Source organism: Loxodonta africana, chromosome 20, assembly GCF_030014295.1.
Source record: "Loxodonta africana isolate mLoxAfr1 chromosome 20, mLoxAfr1.hap2, whole genome shotgun sequence".
Classification (NCBI taxonomy): domain Eukaryota; kingdom Metazoa; phylum Chordata; class Mammalia; order Proboscidea; family Elephantidae; genus Loxodonta; species Loxodonta africana.
In genome coordinates, this window is record NC_087361.1 from 66296381 (window position 1) to 66321409 (window position 25029).

At 38.7% G+C, this 25029-nt stretch overlaps 1 protein-coding gene across 8 annotated transcripts in view; it reads right to left on the reverse strand.

The window, feature by feature from the left end:
- CR1 (complement C3b/C4b receptor 1 (Knops blood group)) overlaps nucleotides 1–25029 on the reverse strand; it is a 130654-nt gene that overhangs the window by 31631 nt on the left and 73994 nt on the right. For 6 of the 8 annotated variants that reach the window (XR_010318748.1, XM_023548392.2, XM_064273267.1 and 3 more), the window contains 8 exons: nucleotides 22672–22760; nucleotides 19534–19929; nucleotides 17788–17964; nucleotides 17611–17713; nucleotides 16100–16185; nucleotides 14331–14558; nucleotides 12948–13124; nucleotides 10586–10771 (listed from right to left, as the gene is read on the reverse strand). Coding sequence is in view for 7 of the 8 variants with exons in the window: in XM_023548392.2 (XP_023404160.2) it covers nucleotides 10586–10771; nucleotides 12948–13124; nucleotides 14331–14558; nucleotides 16100–16185; nucleotides 17611–17713; nucleotides 17788–17964; nucleotides 19534–19929; nucleotides 22672–22760 (1442 nt within the window). In the remaining variant the exon portion in view is untranslated. Of the gene's footprint in view, nucleotides 1–7274; nucleotides 7813–10585; nucleotides 10772–12947; nucleotides 13125–14330; nucleotides 14559–16099; nucleotides 16186–17610; nucleotides 17714–17787; nucleotides 17965–19533; nucleotides 19930–22671; nucleotides 22761–25029 lie in introns of those variants that run through there. The other 2 variants (XM_064273269.1, XM_023548391.2) reach the window with 2 other exon arrangements.

A 25029-nucleotide genomic window follows, 5' to 3' on the forward strand; every position in this document is an offset into this window, starting at 1 on the left:
TGAGCTGAGCATTTAAGGGAGAGTCTGGGTGGAAGAGAGAGAAAGACGGTTTCTGGGAAAGCAGTTATTCTAATTAATGGAACTTTGGGGGACAGAAATGGGCAAAGCGGATTTTAGGACATTTTTGTGAGTGTCAACATAGTGCAGTCCTTCTTTATGTCTCCTCTCTGAGAGATTGCAATAAAGGCTCCTCTTTATCTTTTTTATCTTTACATCTTTTCTGGAGTTGAACTTATTTATCCTGCACGCAGCACCATGCTTATGCTGGTCTAGAAGCAGCACAGTTAAATTTGGGTTATGTGTATTAATTGTTGGAGTCCTTGGGTAGCGTAAATGATTAATGCAATTGGCTGCTAACTGAAAGGCTGGAGGTTCAGGTCCACTCAGACGCACCTTGGAAGAAAAGCCTAGCGATCTACTTCTGAAGAATCAGCAGTTGGAAACCCTATGTAACACAGTTTCATAAATCGACTTGGGGCAACTGGTTTGGTTTGGTAGTAATTGTTAGTGGCTCATTCTGGCTTTAAGGTAGAGTTTAAGATCACCCTCGCTCTACTCTGAGAAAGACGTTGATATGAGTCAGGCCTGTGACATAACTGGGCCATTGAAATGGAGGATGTGGTGCATCTGAGAATTCCAAGAAATTCTTCAGTCTGTGATAGTATACTAGCACTCAGAGGTTCCTTTTCCTATTCGCTCTTTACCCTCACTACGGTGCCATATTCTAAGCCTGACCCCGCCCCCCAAGACTATCTACTTTCCCTAGACTTGGTATAGTGGTTAAGTGCTACGGCTGCTAACCAAAGGGTCAGCAGTTTGAATCTGCCAGGCGCTCCTTGGAAACTCTATGGGGCAGTTCCACTCTGTCCTGTAGGGTCGCTATGAGTCGGAATCGACTTGACAGCACTGTGTTTGGTTTTTTGCTTTAGGGCAAGTATCTTGGGCAATCTATCCCAAGCCTTAGGGAAAAATACACACTTTTTCTTTTTTCTATTGTCTCGTCTTTCTTTGCATCTTCTCCCTACAAAGTGGTAAGGGTTAAAGGATCAGCATTAGATAGGGTTAAGAGGCCAGGAACAAGAGTGTAAGGGGACCTGCTTTTAGTCGGGGTCCTAGCCCAGAGAAGCAAAAGAAATTTGCATGTGGTCCGGCCCAATTCATGAGGAGTCTACACTAAGGTCTGAGTTTCAAACACCTGCTGGTTAAAACAGATATTTGACCCACTCTTATTCTTGGTGTATGTCTCTTTCACGAATCGGAAGAAATGCTTATTGTTTCCCTCCCTCCTTTCCTCTATTTTTGAGTAGTGTTGTTTAGTAGGAGCTCAATATATGTTAATATTCACAACTATTACTACCACCACAACCACTACTACTGCTACTTGTATGGTATGATAATACAATTAAACTTCATTGTCTTTTTCACATATTTCTAGTCTGTCTACTGCTTTCTTACTTTACTTTTAAAGTACATAATAGTTGATCTTTTATGATTTTTTCTATCATATCTCAGTTCAAAAAGTTGGCCTCCTTCCAGTTGTTTGATAAATGTTCTTTTTTTTTTATTCTAGCTTTTCTATGGTTTGACCTTTAAAATTTTAAAATCTTTATTATATGTAGTATTTATTGTAAGATAAAAGATTCTAAATGTTTTTTTCCCAGTGCTAACTATATTATTTGTTCATTTCCCCATGGATTTATGATGTCTCAGTTATTATATTTTATGTGTAAGATATGTATATTGTTACTTATAATAGCCTTTATTAATATCTCTTTTGTTCTATTTATATGTCCATAGCTGTGCTGGCACAAGTTGATTTATGTACTGTGGCATTATATTTTGTTTTAATATCTAGGGGGGTTGGTTCCCCAATCATCTGAATTTTCTGTGACTGACAGCCAGACCTTCAGAATACTCTAAAGGGATTCAGTCAGTTAGCCAGTGAGCTTTTTGCTAAAGAAAAGAATGCAACCTGATACTAATGGAGTGCCAAGTTTATAATTTAGAAATACTAATTGTGAATTGGATTACTTAACACATTTAAGGGATTAACTGTAAACATGGATCTTAAACAATCTTGGTATATAACCATGTATTATAAATGAGAGTCATAAAAGTGGGGGGGGGGGTGGTTAGCACTAACTTGTATATAGAAAGGTTATTTGTTGTAAATTTTGCTCAACTGCCCCTTGAAGGGTACAAGCTCACTCTAGCATTTGCTATTTTAAAACACCCTCTGGTTGCCAGCAGAGCTCATGCCACATGATTGCTCAGTCTGCTGTGTAGAGCAGTACCAACCTGAAATCCCAGCCTACAACAGTAAGAGACCTTGGCCAGCTGCTCTCTTCAGATTGGAAGATGCTGTCTGGCTCCTGCTGGAAGCATTTCTTTCTTTCTTTCTTTTTAAATAATATTTTATTGAGTTTTTGGTGAAAATTTACAGAGCAATTTAGGTTCATATTTGACAGTTTCACACAAATCGTTCAGTGACATTAGTTATACTTATCAAAATGTGTCAACATTCCCTTTAATTGTGTATTTTTTTTTTTCATTTCCAGTGCTTTAGTTTTCCTGCCCCCTTATCTTCTCATCTTTGCTTTTGAGAAATTATTGACCTTTTGGTCTAATATGGATGGTTTTTAAGTAGAGCACTGATCTCATGGGTCATAACCTTTATGTTGTATGGCACTCTGCTATTTTGCTAAAAGGTGATCTCAGTGGACAGGCTTGGTTCTAGTTTTAAAGAGTGTCTCAGGGTGATAGTCTCAGACAATCCTCTGTTCTCTACTGCTCCAGTTTGTCTGGTTGTGTACACACCCATCCCTGCCTGAGTAACAATACACCTAAACCCATCCATATGTGCTCACACACTTGATTTTACTTTGGTAGTGCTATGCTCACTACATTCACATTCGGTGTCACTTTTCCTGTCACCAGAAATAACTAATCTCTACCATCTAAAGTGGACTTTGCTCTCCTCCCTTCTCCCCCTGGTAACCACCAACAAACATTGACTTGTCTCTGTATATCTATTCTTGTCTTCTTATAAAAGAGGAATCATACAATATTTGTTCTTATATGCATGACTTATTTCACTTAGCATTATGCCCCCCAGGTTCATCCATGTTATGTTTTGCGGACTCATCATTGTTCTTTGTGGTTAAGTAGTATTCCACTGTATGCTTGTGCCACAATTTGCTTATTCATTCATCCATTGATGGGCACTTCGGCTGTTTTCATAAAGAAGCAATGAACGTAGGTGTGCATATGTCTGTTTGTGTCATTATTTTTAGGTTTCTAGAGTATATACCTAGGAATGGGATTGCTGGATCATAGGGTAGCTCTATTTCCAGTTTTTTGAGGAAGTGCCATACCATTTTCCATAGTGGGTGTACCGTTTTACAGTCCCACTAGCAATGGATAATGGTTCTAATCTCCACACATCCTATGTCAATATTTGTTATGTTTTTTTTTTTTTCTTTTTGTCAGTGCCATTTGAGCCAGGGTAAGATAATATTTCATTGCAATTTTGATTCGCATCTCTCCATGGCTAATGGGGTCTTCAGTGGTGCAGTGATTAAGAGCTCAGGCTGCTAACCAAAATGTTGGCAGTTGGAATCTACTAGTCGCTCCTTGGAAACCCTGTGGGGCAGTTCTCCTCTGTCCTGTGTGGTTGTTATGAGTTGGAATTGACTCAATGGCAGTGGGTTTTTTGTTTTAATGGCTAATGATATGTTTCATATATTTGTTGGCTGCTTGAATATTGTCTTTGGTGAAGAAGGTTCTATTCTTGTTCTTTGCTAATGTTGTGATTGGGTTGTTTGTCTTTTTGTTGTTGAGTTGTTACAATTTCTATAGATTTTAGAGATTAGACCCTTATGGGATAAGTTGTTTCCAAAGATTTTTTCCCAGTCTGTAGATTTTCTACTCTTTTAATAAAGTCTTTGGATATCATAGGTATTTAATTTTTGTGAGGTCCTGTTTATCTATTTTGTCTTCTCCTACTTGTACATTTGTCATTACATTTGTTTTCCTGCTTTTACAGAAGATTAGGTCTCATAGTTTTCTCCCAGGAATTTTATGATTTTAGGTTTAAACATTTAAGTCTTTGATCCATTTTGAGTTAGTTTTTGTGTATGGTGTAAGGTATGGGTCCTGTTTCATTTCTCCGCAGGTAGATATCCAGCTTTACCAGCACCGCTTATTAAAGAGACTGTTTTTGCCCCACTGAATGGACTTTGACCCCTTGTAGAAAATAAGTTGTCCATAGACGAGTGGATTTAATTCTGAGTTCTCAATTCTATTCCACTGGTCTATATATCTATCATTGAACCCATACCAGGCTGTTTGATTACAGTGGCGGTACAGCATGTTTTGATATTGGGGAGTGTGAGGCCTCCTGCTTTATTCTTTTTTCTTCGGCATTTCTCTGACTATTATGGGTTTCTTTCCATTCCATATGAAGGTGGTCATTAGTTTTTCCATTTCAGTAAAGAATGTAGTTGGGATTTGTATCATGACTGCATTGTATCTGTAGGTCACCTTAGTAGAATTGACATTTTCACTATTTTAAGTCTTCCAATCCATGAGTACGGGATGTCTTTCTATTTTTATACGTCTCTTTTAGTCTCTTGCAGTAGTATTTTATAGCTTTCATTGTATAAGTCTTTTTTGTTCCTGGTTAGGTGAATTTCTAAGTATTTTATTGATTTGGCAGCTATTGTAAATGGCATTGATTTCTTTTTTGGAGTAGTCTTTGTTAGTGTGAAGGAATCCAACTCTTTTTTGTGTGTTGATCTTGCACCCTGCAATGTTGCTAAATTCTTTTATTAGTCCCAGCTGTTCTCTTGTGGAGTCTTTAGGGTCTTCTACTTATAAGATCATGTCATCTGCAGATAGAGATAGTTTTACTTCTTCCTTTCTGATTTGGATACCTTTTATTTCTCTTTCTTGTCTTACTGCTCTGGCTAGGACTTCCAGTACAATGTTGCATAAGAGTGGTGATAATGGGCATCCTTGTCTCATTCCCGTTCTCAAAGGGGATCCTCTCAGCCTTTTGCTGTTGAGTATAATATTGGTTCTTGGTTTTGCATATATGCCCTTAGTTACACTGAGAAAGTTCCCTTCTATTCCTATTTTGCTGAGAGTTTTTATCAGGAATGGGTGTTAAGTTTTATCAAACGCCTTTTCTGCATCAACTGATATGATCATATGATTCTTTTCCTTTGTTTTATTATGTGGTGGATTACACTGATTGATTTTCTAATGTTGAAACACCCTTGTAATCATGGTATGAATCCCACTTGATCCCTGATGTATGATTTTTTTTGATGTGTTGCTGAAGGCTATTGGCTAGAATTTTGTTGAAAATGTTTGCATCCATGTTCATAAGGGATATTGGTCTGTAATTTTCTTTTCTTTCTTTCTTTTTTGTGATGTCTTTGCCTGGTTTAGGTATCAGGGTTATGCCGGCTTCATAGAAAAAGTTCAGTAGTGTTCCTTCCTCTTATGTTTTTGAAGAGATTTCATAGGATTGGTATCAGCTCTTCTCTGAATGTTTCCTAGAATTCTCTGGTGTAGCCATCTGGTCCTGGGTTTTTTGTTTTTTTGCAGTTTTTTGATGACACCCTCAATCTTTTCTTTTGTAATGGGTCTGTTTAAATATTCTACCTTTGCATTAATTTGGGAAACCCTGGTGGTGTAGTGGTTAAGTGTTATGGCTGCTAACCCAAAGGTCAGCAGTTCAAATCCACCAGGTGCTCCTTGGAAACTCTATGGGGCAGTTCTACTCTGTCCTATAGGGTCTCTGTGAGTCGGAATCAACTTGACAGCAACGGGTTACAGGTGTTAGTTTGGGTAGGTAGTGTGTTTCTAGAAATTTGTCCATTTTATGTATGTTTTCAAATTTGTTGGAGTATAATTTTTCATAGTAAATCAGTTATAATCTTCTTTCTCTCTGTTGGATTAGTTGTAATGTCACCAATTTCATTTCTTAATTGGTTATTTGCCTGTTCTGTTTTTTTTCTTTTGTCAGTCTAGCCAGTGGTTTGTCTATTTTATTGACCTTTTCGAGGAACAAACTTCTGGTTTTGTTGATTCTTTCTATTGTTTATATATGTGTGTGTGTATATATATATATATATATATATATATATATATTTGCCCCGATCTTTATTAGTTTCTTTTTTGTTTGTTTGTTTACTTAAGGCTTCTTTTGCACTTCCTTTTCTGTTTGTTCAAGTAGGCTTATGTTAACGTTCTTGGATCTTTCTTCTTTTTTACTGCTATGAACTTCCTTCTGAGTATTGCTTTTGCTGCATCCTGAAGGTTTTGATATATTGTGTCTCCATTTTCATTTGATTCTAGGAAATTTTTAATTTTACTTTTGTTTCTTCTATGACCTAATAGCTTTTTAGTAGTGTACTATTTAGTCCCCACGTATTTATTTATTTATTTCCCTTATTTTTCCTTTTGTTGATTTCTAGCTTCATACCATTATGGTCAGAGAAGGTGCTTTGTATGATTTCAGTCTTTTCAAATTTGTTGAGGCTTGTTTTGTGTCATAGCAATATGGCATATGCTGGAGAATGATCCATGTGTGCTGGAAAAGAAAGTGTATCGTCCTGATGCCCAGTGGAGTGTTCTATATATGTCCGTTAGGTCCCATTGGCTTATGGTTTTATTTAATTTCTCAATCTCCTTAATGATCTTCTTTTTAGATGTTCTGTGTATATAATTTAAAGTGGTGTGTTAAAGTCCCCTACTATTACTGTGGAGTTGTCTATTTTCCTTTCATATTAGTCGTTGTTTGTTTCAGATATTTTGAGGTATTGTTGTTAGGTGCGTACATATTCATAGTTGTTATGTTTTCTTGCTGAATTGACCCTTTTATTATTATGTAATGTCCTTCTTTATCTCATGTAGTAGGTTTTGATTTGAAGTCTATTTTATCTGATATCAGTATGGCTACCCCTGCTCCTGTTTATTGTTCACTGGTTGCATGGCATATTTTTCTCCATCCTCTTATTTTCAGTGTTTGTATTATGTCTAAGCTGTGTTTGCCGTAGACAGCAAAAGGATGGTTCATGTTTCTTTAATCCATTCTGCCACTCTCTGCCTTTTGCACTGGGTGATTAGACCATTTACATTTAAGGTTATTACCGAAAATAAAGTGTCTACCACACTTATTTTGCTGTTTATTTTTTGAGTGTTTTATATCTTCTTTGTTTTTTAAATCTGATTTTTTTTTCCTGATTTTGTTTGTATTTGGCTGCTTTCTTTTTTTTTTTTTTATTAACTTTTATTGAGCTTCAAGGGAACGTTTACAAATCAAGTCAGTCTGTCACATATAAGTTTATATACATCTTACTCCATACTCCCACTTGCTCTCCCCCTAATGAGTCAGCCCATCCAGTCTTTCCTTTCATGACAATTTTGCCAGCTTCCAACTCTCTCTATCCTCCCATCCCCCCTCCAGACAGGAGATGCCAACATAGTCTCAAGTGTCCACCTGATATAATTAGCTCACTCTTCATCAGCATCTCTCTCCTACCCACTGTCCAGTCCCTTTCATGTCTGATGAGTTGTCTTCGGGGATGGTTCCTGTCCTGTGCCAACAGAAGGTTTGGGGACCATGACCGCCGGGATTCCTCTAGTCACAGTCAGACCATTAAGTATGGTCTTTTTATGAGAATTTGGGGTCTGCATCCCACTGATCTCCTGCTCCCTCAGGGGCTCTCTATTGTGCTCCCTGTCAGGGCAGTCATCGATGGCTGCTTTCTTGTGATGAGCCATTTTGCTTTCTTCCTTCTTCTGAAAAAAAATTTTTTTTTTTTTTTGGTGATTTCTTAGTACTTGCCACATATATTGCATTACACAACTTACAATTGCAACAACTTTTAACATATTAACAACAGTTAACATACAACCTTAACATAATAAATCTACTCCTGGTATAGTCCTCCCTTACCCATTTCTGTTAGTGTGTCTCCATTGGTATCAATATACAATCTATACTTGATAAGTTTACTTTGTACTTAATTCTTACAAACTTGATGTTGTAGTGTTTGTGGGATTTAATTATTGAGTTTATTCCCTGAAAGTAACATATACTTGGTCCTTGTGATTGCCCATGTTGTGCATTTTTTGGAGATCTCTCTCTTATTTTTTATTTATTCACTTTTTTCCTGTGTATAGATATGAGTATTTATTTAATGCTCTCGCCTTGTGTGTTCATTTTCATTTGATTCTAGGAATTTTCAGAGTACTCTCTTGAATAATACTTGCAGACTTGCAGAGCTGGTCTAGTTGTGGCAAATTCCCAGAGCTCCTGTTTCTTTGGGAATGTCTTCATTCCCCCTCGTTTTTGAATGACAGCTTTGCTCGGTAAAGAATTCTTGGCTGGCAATTATTTTCATTCAATATTTTATATATGTCGCACCATGTTTTCTAGCCCCTGGAGTTTTTGAGGAGAAATCCACACCGATTCTTATGAAAGCCCCTTGGTATGTTATCTTGCATTTTTCTCTTGCTGCGTTCAGAATTCTCTCTTTGTCTTTGGTTTTCAAGAATTTTATTAGGATGTAGCACGGAGTTGAACTTTTTGTGTCTCTTCTAATTGGGTTTGTGTAAGAAGGAGTACTTGCACGGTTGGTTCTCTGTTCAAGTCTGGGACATTCTGATTATCTCTTAGAAAATTGCTTTATGCCCTTATTTTTACGGTGCTCTGGGATTCTTTCTGGAATTCAAATAATTCTAATATTAGATTTCTTAATTGAATCCCATTATTTCTATTTGGGTTTGTTGCTTTTCTTTGTTTCTCTTGAGACCCGATAAGCTCGGTTATTTTGTTTTCTAGTTAATTTAGTCTATCTTCAGGCTGTCTGTCTCTGTTGTTGAGTGTTTCTCTTGCTTTTTCTAATTCAGTTACTTTATTCTTCAGTTTTAGTAATTCTCTTTGGCTTCTTTTTATGTTTTCCATTTCCCTGTTGAGTCTCTCATTTTGTTCCTCCATTTGTTTCTTAATCTCTGCTAGTTTGATTTCTGTGTGCTTTTTGCTTTCTTTAAACAGTTAGCACCATTGTCTGAAAATTTTCAATTCATTCCATTAGTGTGGCCTCCATGGGAGAAATTGCCTCTTCTTCATGTTTTGCTTTTGATTGGCCCTTCTTCTCTTGTGATTTTGTGTGTTTTACTATTTTTTGTTGAACTTGGGCCATTTCATTATCTTTCTTTTTTTAATTTAAATTTTGTATTCTGATTTTTGTGGGAAAATTTTCTGATTGGGCGCCCTTGTGGTGCAGTGGCCAAGTGCCTGGCTGCCAACCCATCAGCCACTCTGTGGGAGAATGATGTGGCAGCCCATCTCCACAAAGACTCACAGCCCTGGGAACCCACGGGGCAGTTCCACTCTGCAGCAGAGGGCTGCTATAAGTCAGAATCAACCCAGCAGCAGTTTTCTTGGTATCTTCTCCTGAGAACCACTAGAGGGCACTCTTATCCTTTCAGGTTTTTTTCAGTGCTAATTTAGGAATTCTGGATGCTTGATCTCTGGAATTCAGTATGCGTGTGTGGGAGAGTGGGTTTAACTGGTCGTAGACACTGAAGTAAGTGGTGGGGCTTGACTTTCCTGTGGTGAGAGTGGGGGGCTCTTTATGCCTTTCCCTCACGGGTGTCCCTGCACAGGGTCTTCCACAATGTTCTGCTGTGGGCAGGGAGCTACCTGTTTCCTTCTTTGTTGCACGTCTATTTGAAGTATTCTCCTTGTCCTGCTGCCCTTTCAGTTCCTCCTGATCCTAGTGTCCATTCATCTCAGGTCTCAGTGAGATTCAACAGCACTTTCTCACAGTGCTATGGTCTCCCTTCACCACCTCCTAATTGAGCTGCCTGCAAACTCCCATGGCCAATCTGTGCCGCCTTAAAAAATCAGGCTACATCTTCCTCAGATTAGCTCCCTTTCTGTGTTCCCTTTTTGAGGTGTTGCCCAGCCCTGTCCCAAAATGGCTGTGAAGAATGAGTGCTCCCAATAGGAGTGGGTAAGTTCTCCCAGGTTCTATGCCATCCTTGCTCCTCTCACTCTGACTCTCCAACACCTCAGCTGCTGTCTGGAGTTCTGAGATCTCTGTCTGTGCTTGTTTGTATGCATTATTCCATGGGTTAGTTGCTGGGGCAGAAGGTGGGAGTGTCCATTCATTTTGCCATCTTGCTCCACACTCCTGAAAATATTTCTTGAAGGCTGATCCTACAGATGATATGTTCCTGAATTTTAAGGCGTCGGGCTGTAAACATATCATTACTGTGTGATGTATATATAACAGCAGAGTGATATTAAAAAAAAAAACATTGAGATTGGGCCCTGAGGAGAGATAGATGAGCCCTGGGGCGGGGCAAGAAGTGTGAGGAAATCAAGGCCTGCCTTACTATTATTGCTCCAGGCTGTTGGGGAAGAGATAGGGTCCATATTGTACTCTTTAGCTTCTAGCACATACCATACATTGCACACCCAATTGATACCTGTGCGGTTGAATGAGTGAACAGTAAACATGAGTGGGCAGGGTTTACATTCCTTCCCAGAACTTGCACTTACTTGAGGTACACATGGCCAGAGGAGGATCCCATCTTTCATCATCCTGGCACTGGCTCTGGGGACTGCCTTCCAGAGTATACCCATATTCACATTCCAAAGTAACATTATCTCCATAGTGATAAATTTTTTTGTAATTCAGCTCCTTCCGGATTCCATTCATAAAGTATGGGAGGCTACATTTTACCTCTGAAGTTGGAAAAATCAGAAGGAAATTGATGTTTTATTGTTAATTATTAGTTGAAACTGCCACAGGAGAAAGATCTACGCCTCTAAACCTACTTTGCCCTCAGCGAAGGGGGTTGGGGGGAGGAGGACAGATTTTCAATCAAGAATTATTGACCTCTCCAAACACTTTATGATTTCAAAATTTGTGAGTTTCATTTCTTACGTAAATTAAGGGAGTATGGAATGTACTGCACATCCACTTTTAATAATTAACACCTCTGCAACTGGAAAGTTGCCGAAAGATGAGGAGTTAGGATAACCATGTTCTAGCCCTGGAGCCATGTGGGCTTAACCATGAGGAAACAGGATTATCTATTTTGTAAACTCTCTCTGGCTATACAACAAATACTACTGGTATATTGCCTCATGATTCAATATATGTTTCTGATCCATTTCTATCTATGGAACAAAGAAGTTAGTAAATCATGATGCTGAATTTAAAATATAATTTTTCTCGTTAATTTACTTTATCTCATAGAGGGCTTTCTGTTTCTGCCCGGCCATTGATACCTCCTCCAACTTCAAGCAAAGTCTCAAAACCAGCCTAATTTGAGAATCAACAAGGTAAAGTTGTATTTCTAAAAGTGTGGTCTCTGATCGTCTTTCATGGGAATATTCTGATGGGTTTGTTAAAAAGAAACTTCTAGACCCCACCTCAAAATGGTCAGAATCAAAGTCCATGAGAATGGAGCTTAAGAGCCTGCCTTTTACAGAAAGTTTCTGGCTGATTTTGACAATGCTGAAGATAGAGGACCACTGCCATAAGACATGTTTGAGAAGGAAAGTTAAGACAAAATGAATTTTACATACATGAAAAGAAAGCAGTTACCAAAAGAATAGAATAATACCCTTTTATTTTCAAGACATGACCCTTCACAGACTCTTAATCTGTACAATTAATTTTTGAAATATTCCTTGAATCTCCACATTTCTTTATGTAACTAAAGCAAAGAAGGATGAACTTTCGGATAACTGCAGAGTCACAGAAACTCTGTATTTTGTTCATTCCATACTTGCAAATAAACACAGGACATTCACTTGCCATCTCTGTGGTAGGCCTTATTTTCTCTGTCTCTACCAGGGGGACTAGAAGATTTCTGAGACTTTTAGTACAGGAAGGACCCTATGATCCTGCAACCAGCGCAGGCTGTGGGGCTAACTGCTTCTTAACTTTTGAACACAGGAATGTCTGACGTCCCTCCTACCTCACCCCTGCCCTTTGTCTAGTATTTATAAAGGGAAAATAAAAGAGAAAGCAAAATAGCTTAACTTGCAGTTTTATAAAGTCAATGAACCGCATTTAAAATGAGACAGTACACAATGCAGTGTTTAAAAGTAGGGGCCCAATCCTTGTATCATCACCCATGAGCTGTGTGGACAAGTTACCAGACGTTTCTAAACCTCAGTGTCCTCCTCTGTAAGACGGCAATACTCATAATCCCACCTCACAGGATTCTTCTGAGGATAACACAAAATAACTTTTGTAAAATGCCTAGTCATAGAATATTACTTTTAATTCCCATTTTGTAGCATATTAGAATGTTGCCAACAAAGACTTTTAAAACCATGTGTCATTTTTGCAAACACAGACAGAAATAAAGTAAATAATTCCTTGGGCTTGTTTCATGGAAGAGATTAAATAAACTCCCCACCTTTGGTCTTGGGCATTATAGTAAGACTCCATAACCAGCAATGCTGGGAAATAATTGCCGACAACCTCTTTGCTCACATATGGTTGAAAAGACACTCCCTGGCTTGAGGCTTCGGTTTTCCTGATAACAAAGTATGCTTCTAGTTCTTTATTTACTTTCTAAGGATATTTGAGAGGACTGCCTATGGTCCCCTGAGGTCCTTTAAAGCTGAAATATTCAATTACTTAAAAGCCAGGAAAGTATTTTAAGGTGTTTTTTGATGTCTATTGCATCACTGGAAATTCCATCAGTTCTTTCTACTTATTTAGTTGAGTTGAAGATCCTTGAGCAGACTTCCTCCTTGCCTTTTGTTCTGCTTTTCTTATCCTTATTGATAATTACTTCACTATCCTCTCAGAAATGATCTCTCAGCCTTATTAGCCTCATACATCCATTTTTCATAACATTAACTAAGCAAGATTAAGAAATTCCAAGAAATGAGGTACCTTTGCAAAAATGACCAAGTTGGCTCCAGGTTCCCTGGTATGTACAGAAAATGAAGGGCTTTCCCAGCAACAGGTAGCCTGGGTCACAACTGTAGTTGACTGTCATCCCAGGGAGATATGAAGATGCATGTCCTCCAATATGATGCCCGTTATAGATCTTGGGTGGAGGTGGGCACACTAAGGGCAAGTTCCCACACAAACACGTGAAAGGACATTCAATTAAGCATAGAAATACGAACAAGCCAACACATCCAATAATATCTCTGCCTAGTAAAGGCACGGAAACTCTGGTGGAGTAGTGATTAAGTGCTACGGCTGCTAACCAAAGGGTCGGCAGCTCGAATCTGCCAGGTGCTCCTTAGAAACTCTATGGGGGCAGTTCTACTTTGTCCTATAGGGTCGCTATGGGTCATAATCGACTCGTCGGCACTGGGTTTGTTTTTTTGGTTTAGTAGATGCACATGAAGGCCTGAGGCAGCCAGGTCCTAAGCCACTAACTGCTAGCTGATCAGTGTAAAGATTGATTCTTTAAACCCAGACCTCTCAGCCTTCAATGATTCTCTGTATTTTCTACCTGCAGACTGTATCAGGTGGAGTACCACAGGATCTGGGAGTTGCCAATTCAATGTTCTGTCCTCACTGGAGGATGGAACTTGTGTGCTCAATCACTGCCACAAACGAGCCTATGACTGTCAAGTACTGTCATTTAGATTAGAGCCAGACTAATATGTAAAAGGAATGAGCTGTAGAGGTACTCCACTTCTCAGGGGATCCTGAATTCTCTTTGCTAATGGTGAAGTGAAGGGCTGACAGAGCACATAGTCATGAGCAGAACACTTAGAGGTGGAGTATAAATGCCTACATCTGCGTTTCTTTAAATAACTTGATAGCATTATCAATTCTGAAGTAAATTACTGCCACCCACATGTACTTTTTTCTCAGCACATGTTTATACTACCTGGCATAAAGACAACTAGTAATAGAGATGATAACCAAAAACCAAACCAAACCCATTGCTGTTGAGTCGATTCCAACTCATAGCGACCCTATAAAAAAAAATTATAGACAATATAAAAGATTATTTCCTCAGGCATCAGTTTTCAGTGCTTTGAAAATATTCTCTACAAAATCTGGTCCTGACTGATTTCTCCTCTAAACACCATCCCACTCTCCCTACCCCAGTAGGAAGGGCCACTGGAATATTACTAACTGGGACACAGCTTGGCACATCTAGAACCCATATGTTGTTTGCCTGCAGGAAGTTCTGTCTCTGCCATTAATAACAGCCATGTTCACCAGCAAAAACGACTGTCATTATAGACATAAGGAGGTTCTTGCCTAGATAGTCTGACCCATGTAGGACATGGGGAAATGGCCACTAACCAGCAGGACCAGAAAGTTCACAGCGAGGGGCGGGGCCACTCCAAATCCCATTCCCTTGGTTGTCACTTATGCAGCGGATGGTGCTCCCTCCAATGAGGCTGTAGGTCATCCCTCTGTCTGGGTCGGGAACACATGCGTAAGATATTTCTTTTCCATAGGGAATGTTTCCCAGAAGATTTCCTGTGTGATTTCCATTAAGGATAGCCGGAGGATTTGGACAAAAGATTTCTAGAAAAAAAGTTCCATTAGATTTTTAACTGGGTTATTACTCAGTGTCCTGTGTCTTTGTTGAGAGTAATTTTTTATTCTGTTAGGAGAAATATAACTAAGGTGAATGGAATTAAAATATTTGAGGCTTTTGCTAGGAAGGAACTAAGTAAGGTGAGAACTAAATAACAGTTTATTGCAAAAGCCCCAAAGACCTCAACTCTCCTGAACCTTCCAGATAGCTAAGTTTTTCTAAGAAACAAAAAATTTTAAACAGTAGTTTTCATCATTTTGGAAAATAATTGATTTTTTAATTCAACATACATTTGACCATTTACTTTATGTGAGGCATCATAAGATTCCTGGGTTGATAATGGGAATGTGGTTTGAGATAGGCAAGGTTCCGGTCCTGAAACACCTTATGCTCCAGGAAAGTCTTGGTGAAGTTTATTAAACATGTACTGTTATCTTCAACAGATATAAATGTTTCTTGATGGGCCAAGACCATTTTCATCAGTACCAGTACCAAGTATCCAACAGTGTCATCAGAATATGTTGATAACTATAGCCAGATTAAATGGCTCCAGAGTACCTTTGATTTTCTTTCAGGAATTCACCTGTCATTTCTTCCTGCTTTTAGTGTATCTGTTTGGAGCAGTCCTGTCCCTAAAACTAATTCCGTGTTCTACCTTGATGTGGATTTAGGAATAGGTACCTAAACTTGTCAGAGTTGTGTATATAATCAAAGGGAGGGCCTTTGTACATCAAACAATGAGTGACTTTCTATCCCTGGAATTTATTGATTTCGTATTACTCATTGTTTATTTTTATGTTTATTTTCAGCTTCAAGTGTCCCTAGAAGGATGAGTTTGTCAGCTACCTGAGATTCTATATATTGAATTTTCTTGAAAAGTTTTATCATCATACTCAACATAAGATGTCCAAATAGATTTATAACAAGGTATTCCCAAACCATGCTAATTTATCACATAACTTTATTTTCTTAATAATACTTATCACTATTTAACTTACCATTTTATATGTTCTGATTTTTTTATTTGATTACTTGTTTATTTCTTTACTCATTGTCTGCCTCCCCAACTGGAAAATAAACCCCACGAGAGCAGGGATGACTCTTGCTGATTCATTACTGTCTCCCCAGGTCCTGGCCTCAGTAAACACTTTGGACTAAATAACCGGCTGAATAAATAGTTTAGATATGTACAAGGGTAAAAGAATATAAGAATTTAAGAGAGATTACCCCCAATGACAAAGCTAAAAAATAAATAAAACTTAATACACCTTCATGTTCTCTAATCTCTCCCCACATATTCCCTGCAGAATTTAACAGTCATTAAACTAGTGCCTTAAAATAAGCACCATAAACAGAGGGTGTACGAGAGCCACGGGATGCTTCTTGACATTCTCTGAACAAAGGACTATGTCTATCAGTGATTTAATTAAAGAAACAGAGATGCAAACAGCAGGTGATCACATGAGGCAAACACACTGGAAAAAAAAAAGACAAAGGTTCAGGCTATGTAGTTATTCCTCCTACTTACGTTCACAGACAGGAACACTGCCATTCCAAAGACTTTTCTTTCCAACCAAGACACAGTGATTAACAGAACTGCCTTTTAGTCGGAACCTAAAGAAAGAAAGCAGAAGTCGAACCGTGAACAATTGCCTTCATCTCTTCACTGGTAGAGGCTCAATGTCCTCACCTCAGCCTAAATACCATTCAGTTCTTAGGTTCAGGCCCAGCTAAAAGTCTTGGTTCATTAGGGACCTGAATTCAGTAGCTGGCAGAAATTCAGAGGCCAAGTTATCCTAAGGACTCATAATATCCAGTGGCAAATGCTTAATAATCACAGAAACATCATAGCCCAGCATCATTTATGGGAGGCACTGAACACAGAGCCAGACTTCTCTCTATACAGTAGGACCAGGCCCTCTGAAGGTCATTTCTCACTGATGACCCTTTCACATTCCACTTAATAGTACGTCATGAGGAAGAACAGCTCTTGATTTGTGTGTGTAAAGCAGAGAATATCTGGAAAGAGAATAGGCATTGTTCTTTTTGCCACCACATGTGTAATGGTCCAGAAGGAAGCTCACAGGAGGGGCTCACAGAAGCACACTGGGGTAGATGCTCTAGGACAAGAAAGGTGAGGGTTGGAGTCTCTTTGCAGAAAGTCACCCTGAAACACCCAACTTATTATTGGATCCTGTTGTTCTGAAACCTGCTGATCACTACTGAGTGAGAGACTTTTTTAAAATGCCATCAAGTCCTTGAAACATTTTTAAAATAACTGCTTTATTGCCCAACCTTGCTACTTTCTGAATACTGACAGTGAACACCACTAAGACTACTAGATTCATATAAACAACTAATAATACCTAAACAATGGCATTATGGTCCCAATGTCAAAGCCCCATTACTGATGTGAAGAAATGTTATTGGATTAAAAAATACTTATACTATTATAAATTCCACTATTGATTGGCTTTAAGTTTCCTGAATTAGCCCTTGCATCACCTATCACATTGCAAATAATTTTTGTATTATACCCATTGCCATCAAGTCGATTCTGACTCATGGTCACACTATAGGACAGAGTAGAACTGCCCCATAGGGTTTGCAAGGAGCGGCTGGTGGTTTTGGCCTACTGGCCTTTTGGTTAGCAGCAGAACACTTAACCACTGTGCCCCTACCAGGGCTCCTTTGTATTATACATCAAACCTTTTTTCCTAGCAAACCTTCCATAAAATTATATTTTCCTGCCTCCAAAGAACTCTTTACATATTCACTTCAACTTTCAACCAGGCATTCAAGGTCAGAGGTTGTGTTTATGTTTATACTTGACATTGAGTTATACGTGCCTTTTTCTCTTTGCCTCCTGATAGTGGTGCCACTGAGTCCTTACCCTTATTTTAAAACTGCTCTTCCAGAAGTTAATCTCCCTGGCTACTTCTTTTCCATTAGGTCATACCCCCCTTTTGGGTTAACTCTCAACCACAAGAGTTGCTATTCATCACTCAGTCCCTGGTTTCTATTCCAGGTCACACTTACCCCTCATTGCAAATGAAGAACACTTTTGCCCCAAGCTGTGGACTATGGGGAGAGAGTACATGGCCATTAGGGAGTTGGTCCAGGATGTCATCACACGCTTTCACTAAAAAAAAAGGAATATGACTGTGATTGAGCAATAAAGAGCTTGATCTGCAAATGAGATGAGAACCTAGGTACCTTCACATCTTGGGGGTGCAGGGCTCCAGTCTCCCTGGGGCATACAGCGCAGAGAAGCAGCTCCTCTGAGATCGTAGCCAGGCTCACAGCTGTAGAAGACGTCCTCCCCGGGGAAAAAGTCATTCTTGTCACTTGAGGAATATTTACCATGCAGGATTTCTGGAGGTGGCTGACACACTGTGGAAACAACAGGTCCAAAGTACCCATCAGTTACGAGGACATTTTTTTTTTATACCTGCCAGGGAGCTTGAAGATCTTCATTACAGAAAAGCAATTGTGAAAAGAAAATCTCCAGTTGTTTTCCTGATGATGAAACTAAGGATACAGAAAAGCAAAGTAGCTTATCAAATGTCCTTCAGCTAATAGAGTTCTAATTAGAACCAAGGTTTCTCCAACACATTTTCTGTGTCTTTTCTGCTGAAACACATTCCTAAGATTACAAGGCAGAAGGTCCTTTTGCTCCCAAGTACTGACCAGCTGCACAGAACTGAGTGCTGTTGTCTTGACCCACCCTTAAATTTCCCAGAAGGTACAGGCATCATCTTTTGGACAACAAGGGATACCTTTGCCCAAGTCTAACCTAACAGACCCCCTCACCTAGCTCACTGCACAGGCATCAGGTGTCCTCCTTCCTTTGTTCCTACCTGCTCTGAACTGTAAACTAACTAGGAGGCTGAGCTGTAAACTTTCTCTCTGTCCCTCTGCCAGCCCAGATTCTTCCCACTCTGCTGCTGTGCCAGCCATTTCAGCATCAGAAGATAAGAGAAGCAATGAGGAACAAAATCTGAATAAAGCTACAGACTTCTCAGTGAGAGAACATATTGCTTCAAGCATATTTTGACTCAGACTTTGGCTACCTCCATCCACAGCCCAATTGGTGTGTGCTCAGGGCATCAGAGCACATTTGAACCTCAATCTGAATGGAAGATAAATGAAAAAAAAAAAAAAATGGATTTGAGCAAGTCATTTCATTTCCCCTTTCTGGGCATTAGGTTTTCAGTAACAAGATGGGGAGTTGGAAGAGAATGACTAGGATCCAAGGACTTTCTAATATGATGCTTGTATCATCTAATAATTTCAGTCCCCCGTGGCTCATTTTCCTGCTGACCTCTTCCAGTGACAGATCAGTTAGCATCATCATTATACATTATTATTCATCCTACATATCATCCTACATTATCATTAGGCCCTGGAGTAAGAAAGGCTATTGAATTCCAGGTGTTGTGCTGTTAGTTACTAGCTCTGTGGCCTTGGAAAAGTTATTTAACATTTCTAAGACTCAGTTTTCTTAATATAAAATGGAGATCAGGATTGTTCCTACCGTATATATTTGTTATAAATAGTAAATTAAACAATTCCTATAAAAGGTGTTGGAAACCCTGGTGGCATAGTGGTTAAGTGCTATGGCTGCTAACCAAAAGGTCAGCAGTTTGAATCCACCAGGTGCTCCTTGGAACCTCTATGGGGCAGTTCTACCCTGCCCTGTAGGGCAGCTGTGAGTCGGACTCCACGGCAGTGAGTTTTTTATAAAAGGTGTTTATCACAGATGAGACACAGAATAAACCATTGTTTTTTGACTATTTACTATGGAGATAATGGAGAGTGGAGCTGTTATTATAGAATACTTATATACCAGTTTCTCTCTCTCTGTCTCTCTCTCTCTCTCACACACACACACACACACTTCGTCCTTAGTTTCAACAAATCCCGTCATTCATCTCTGCCCCCACACCCCTGCAGACTCACCCCTGGAGCAGGTAGGCAACTCAGGCACCCATCTGTTGTTGGCCTGGCATTGCACACTCCTGGACCCACTCATGACAAAGCCGGGCTGACATCTAAACCTCACAATCTCATTTAAGGAAAAAAACCTCCTATTGCCTGATTCTTGAATTCCATTTTCAACTTCTGGAGCTGTGCATTCGTTAGGAATACACCGAGGAGGGGGGCCGCTCCAAACTCCAAGTTGATCATCCTTGCTGGTACAGTATATTGATGTTTCTCCCACCAGGTCAAACAGCTTTTCTCCAGATGGCCCAGTGTGACAATAGTAAGTTACAACTGTTCCATACTGAAAAAGTTTTCTATTGCTGCTGTTGAAGTATCCATGCGCTATGGTTGCAGGCGGCTCACAAGATATGCCTGGAAAAAGGGAAAATACATTAAACAAAAGCTTAGTTTTTTTAACTATGAATTATTTTACTATGAATTTAAATATTAAACACAAAGAATGAAGTGACTTCCTAAACTGTAACTAATTACAATACTCTTACTTGGTTCTAATATTGATTAATAATCAGATATTTTTAAATATTTGAAATTTCTATATATGTAATTTCGGTCTACCCATAGTAATTATTTCATGTTAAAATACCCACATATTAGTATGGTTTACATATTTGTAATTTTGAATGAATAGTCTATGTTATTTTATTATAGATTATTTACCTACTTTTGGACTAATCTTTTCTATTAATTATTAAATAACATCCTTGAAGGTTAAATATACCACCTCTGGCAGTACTCCTCAAGAAAAAGAGACAAAACAATAATATAAAAGGCATAAGAAATTAAATAATCACAGATTAGGCAGTAATAAAATGAAACGGTGGATACTGTGTTCTATCTTAGGATAATAATTTTGAAAATATTGTTATAAGTGATTATACACACACATTTATATTAAGTCAATCAAATGTTTATTGACCTATAAATATAGTAGAAATGGAAATGTTTTTCACAGAAGATAACCCCCTAATAGGTAACAGGCCTAGATAAATTTTTATGGTAAACTGATAATTCCTTGGTAATTTGAATTTTTTCAGAGAATCAAAAATTCCTGACAGGTAAAGGAGGCATCTTGCAAAGGTTCTCATTCACTTCTTTGAATCTTTAAAAGCCAGTGTTTTATATATATATATGTGTGTGTGTGTGTATATAAACTAAACCCATAAACCCATTGCAGTCGAGTCGATTCTGACTCATAGCGACCCTGTAGGATGGAGTAGAACTGCCCCATGGAGTTTCCAAGGAGCGCTTGGTGGATTTGAACTGCTGACCTTTTGGTTAGCAGCCGTAGCTCTTAACCACTACACCACCGGGATTTCCATATATGTGTGTGTATATATATGTATACGCATATATATATATACATACATATATATATATAAAATACACATTTATTGCAGGATATTTATAAGATATGGATAAGCAAAAAGAAGGGATTGATAATGGTCAAGAGTTATCTAATCTTAACAATTTAATGTATATCCTTTCAGATATGTGAGTGTGCACACACATTTGTATGTTTGGCCGTTGAATAATATTTCAGCGTGTAGATATATAGACAAACTATTTTCACTCAGATGAGGTATCTCCATGTGGTATTCTTTGTCCTTGTCTTAAAGAACTGTTTTTATCCTTGCTAGTAGGCTCTGACTCATGTATAACAGAACAAAATATTGTACGGTCTTGTGCTGTCTTTGTGGTCATTGGTTTGTTGGAGTCCATTGTTGCGGCTGTTGTGTCAGTCCATCTCACAGAAGGTTTCCTCGTTTTCGCTGACCTTTTGCCAGTCATGATGTCCTTTTCTAGCGATTGTCTTTCCTGATGACATGGTCCAAAGTAAGTGAGCTGAAGTCTCACCATCTTTGCTTCTAAGGAGCGTTCTGGTTGTATTTCTTCTAAGACTGATTTGTTCCTTCTCCTGGCAGTCGATAGTATATGCAACATTCTTCGCCAATACCACAGTTTGAATGCATCAATTCTTCTATCTTCCTTTTTTCATTGCACATCTTTTGCATGTACATGAGGTGACTAAAAATACCATGGCTTGGGTCAGACGCAACTTAGTCATCAAAGTGATATCTTTGCTTTTTTAAAACTTTAAAGGGGTCTTTTGCAGATTTGCCCAGTACGATACGTTGTTTGATTTCTTGACTGCTGCTTCTACAGATATTGATTGTTAAAGAAGGTACCCATTTTTTAATAACAGTTATATTTTCAACTAGCTTCTTTTCAAACCATGCTGAATGTTTAGGTTGTTTAATATCTTTCACTATCATAAATAATGTTACATTGAGTATCTTTGGAACAAAATCCTAGAAATCATGGAAAAATTCCATGATTATTATCTTGGAACAGAGTTCCGGGAAGTGGAATTGCTGGGTGAGAGGATATTTACATTAATTTTTTTTTGTATCGATTGCCTGTTAGTCTTCCCAAGTTTGTGCCCACTCACTCCCACCAACTCTCTGTGCGATGCTGATTTCCTCACAGCCTTAACTCTTTGCCAATTTACTATCATTCATTCTTCCATGTTCCTTAGAATTTTGGAGGTTCTCTTTAAAAGACCATATACAAAGATGGAGGGTCCACTAATCAAGGATAAATACAACCAAGGGCATGACCCTGAAATAACTGTAAAGGAAGATCAAAGCTGAGAAGGACCAGAGGAATTGGGGAAATTCTGAGTTATAAAATTAGGGAAATTGCTGAGAGTTATAAAAGATCTCCTTATACTATCCAGAGTAAGAATAATGATGAAGGGAGTGGTCCACTCCTTAGGACTATAATGTGATATTAAGAGTTGGCAGAGAGACATATTGAATTTTCTCTAATATCTTTAAAATTTACTCACTGAAGAAAAGGACACACACTGGAAAGAGTCTACTATCAAAGCAGGACAGTAGGATTGTTTTAACTGAGTTCAAGTCTACAGTTTCAGATAGATTACTTTTTAAAATAAAAACCAGGAGGGTTATGCAGCACATGACTCCCATTTTGAAATATCTGAGTGCCTACTCTGTACAAGAAGGACTACATTTATTCCTTGTAACTCCAAGGACAAATTAGGATTGAATGGGAAAAAATATTTCAACTCACTCTCACAAATAGGTGCCTCCTTATCCCACATGACATCATTGCCTGAGACGAGAAGACAAGCAGCAGACGAGGAACCAATGAGTTGATACCTAGAAGCAAAGAATGAAAAATCATTATTATTATTTTTAACGATGTTTTAATTTATATTTTATTGTACTTTAGATGACGGTTTACAGAACTAGTTTCTCATTAAATAGTACACATATTGTTTTATGACATTGGTTAACAACCCCACAACATGTCAACACTCTCACTTCTTGACCTTGGGTTCCCTATTACCAGCCTTCCTGTCCCCTCCTGCCTTCTAGTCCTTACCCCTGGACTGTTGTGCCCCTTTAGTCTCTTTTTGTTTTATGAGCCTGTCTAATTTTGGGCTGAAGGGTGAACCTCAGGAGTGACTTCAATACTGACCTAAAACAGTGTTGGGGCCCATACACTCAGGGTTTCTCCAGTCTCTGTCAGGCCAGTAAGTCTGGTCATTTTTGTGAGTTAGAATTTTGTTCCACATTTTTCTCCAGCTGTCTGGGACCCTCTATTGTCATCCCTGTCAGAGCAGTCACTGGTAGTAGCTGGGCACCATCTAGTTGTACTGGACTCAGTCTGATGGAGGCCGTGGTAGTTGTAGTCCATCAGTCCTTTGGGCTAATCTTTCCCTTATATCTTTAGTTTTCTTCATTCTCGCTTTCTCCCAAAGGGGCGAGACCAGTGGGGTATCTTAGATGGCCACTCACAGGCTTGTAAGACCCTAGACGCTACTCACCAAAGTAGAATATAGAACACATTATTTATAAACTATGTTATGCCAATTGAGCTAGATGTTCCCCAAGACCATGGTCCCCCACAGCCCTCAGCCCAGCAATTCAGTCCCTCAGGGAGTTTGGATGTGTCTATGGAGCTTCTGTGACCTTGCCTGGTACAACTTCTGCTGGCTTCCCTAGTACTGTGTACTATTTTACCCTTCACCAAAGTTACCACTTACCTATTGTCCGTTTAGTGTTTTTCCATTCCCACCCCCTCCTCCCTGGTAACCATTTAAGATTTTTTCTTTTTGTATGTAAACCTTTTCATGATTTTTACAGTAGTAGTCTCATATAATATTTGTCATTTTGTGATTGACTTATTTCACTCAGCGTAATGCCCTCCAGATTCATCCATGTTATGAGATGCCTCGAAGATTCATCATTGTTCTTTATCATTGTGTAATACTCCATTGTGTGTATGTACCAGAGTTTTTTTATCCATTCATCTGTTAATGGGCATCTAGGTTGTTTCTATCTTTTTGCTATTGTGAAAATGCTACACTGAACTTGGGTGTGCATATGTCTATTCGTGTGTCAATTCTTATTTCTCTAGGATATATTCCTAGGAGTAGAATTGCTGGATCATACAGTATTTCTATTTCTTGCTTTCTAAGAAAGCACCGTATCATTTTCCAAAACGGTTATATCATTTTACATTTCCACCAGCAGTTCGTAAGATTTCCAATCTCCCCGCAGCCTCTCCAATACTTGTTATTTCCTGTTTTTTGATTTGTGCCAGTAAAGCTGGGGTGAGATGGTATCTCGTTGTGGTTTTAATTTGCCTTTCTCTAATGGCTAGTGATTGCGCACATTTCCTCATGTGTCTCTTGGCCGCTTGTGTGTATTCTTTGTTGAAGTGTCTGTTAATTTCCTTTACCTATTTTTTAATTGGATTATTTGTCTTTTTGTTGTAGAGGTGTTGGATTTTCTTGTAGATTTTAGACATTGGGCCTCTGATTTGTCATAGCCAAAATTTTTTTCCCAGTCTGTAGGTTCTCTTTTTACTCTTTGGGTGAAATCTTTTGATGAGCGTAAGTGCTTAATTTTTAGAAGATCCCAGTTATCTAGCTTATCTTCTGAAGTTTGTGTGTGGTTGGTTATAGTTTTTATCCTGTTAATGCCATGTATTATGGCCTTTAGCATTGATCCTATTTTTTCTTCTATGAACTTTATCGTTTTTGGCTTTATCTTTAGGTCTTTGATCCATTTTGAATTAGTTTTCATATATGGTGTGAGGTATGGGTCCTGTTTCATTTTTTGCAGATGGACATCCAGTTTTGCCAGCACCATTTATTAAAAAGGCTGTCTTTTCCCCATTTGATGGACTTTGGGCCCTTGTCAAAGATCAGGTGACCATAGGTAGATGGCTTTACGTCTGGGTTCTCAATTCTGTTCCACTGGTGAATGTATCTGTCGTTGTACCAGTACCAGGCTGTTTTGACTATCGTAGCTGTATAATAGGTTCTGAAGTCAGGTACTGCAAGTCCTCCTACCTTATTCTTCTTCTTCAATAGTGCTTTACTTATCCAGGGCTTCTTCCATTTCCATATAAAGTTAA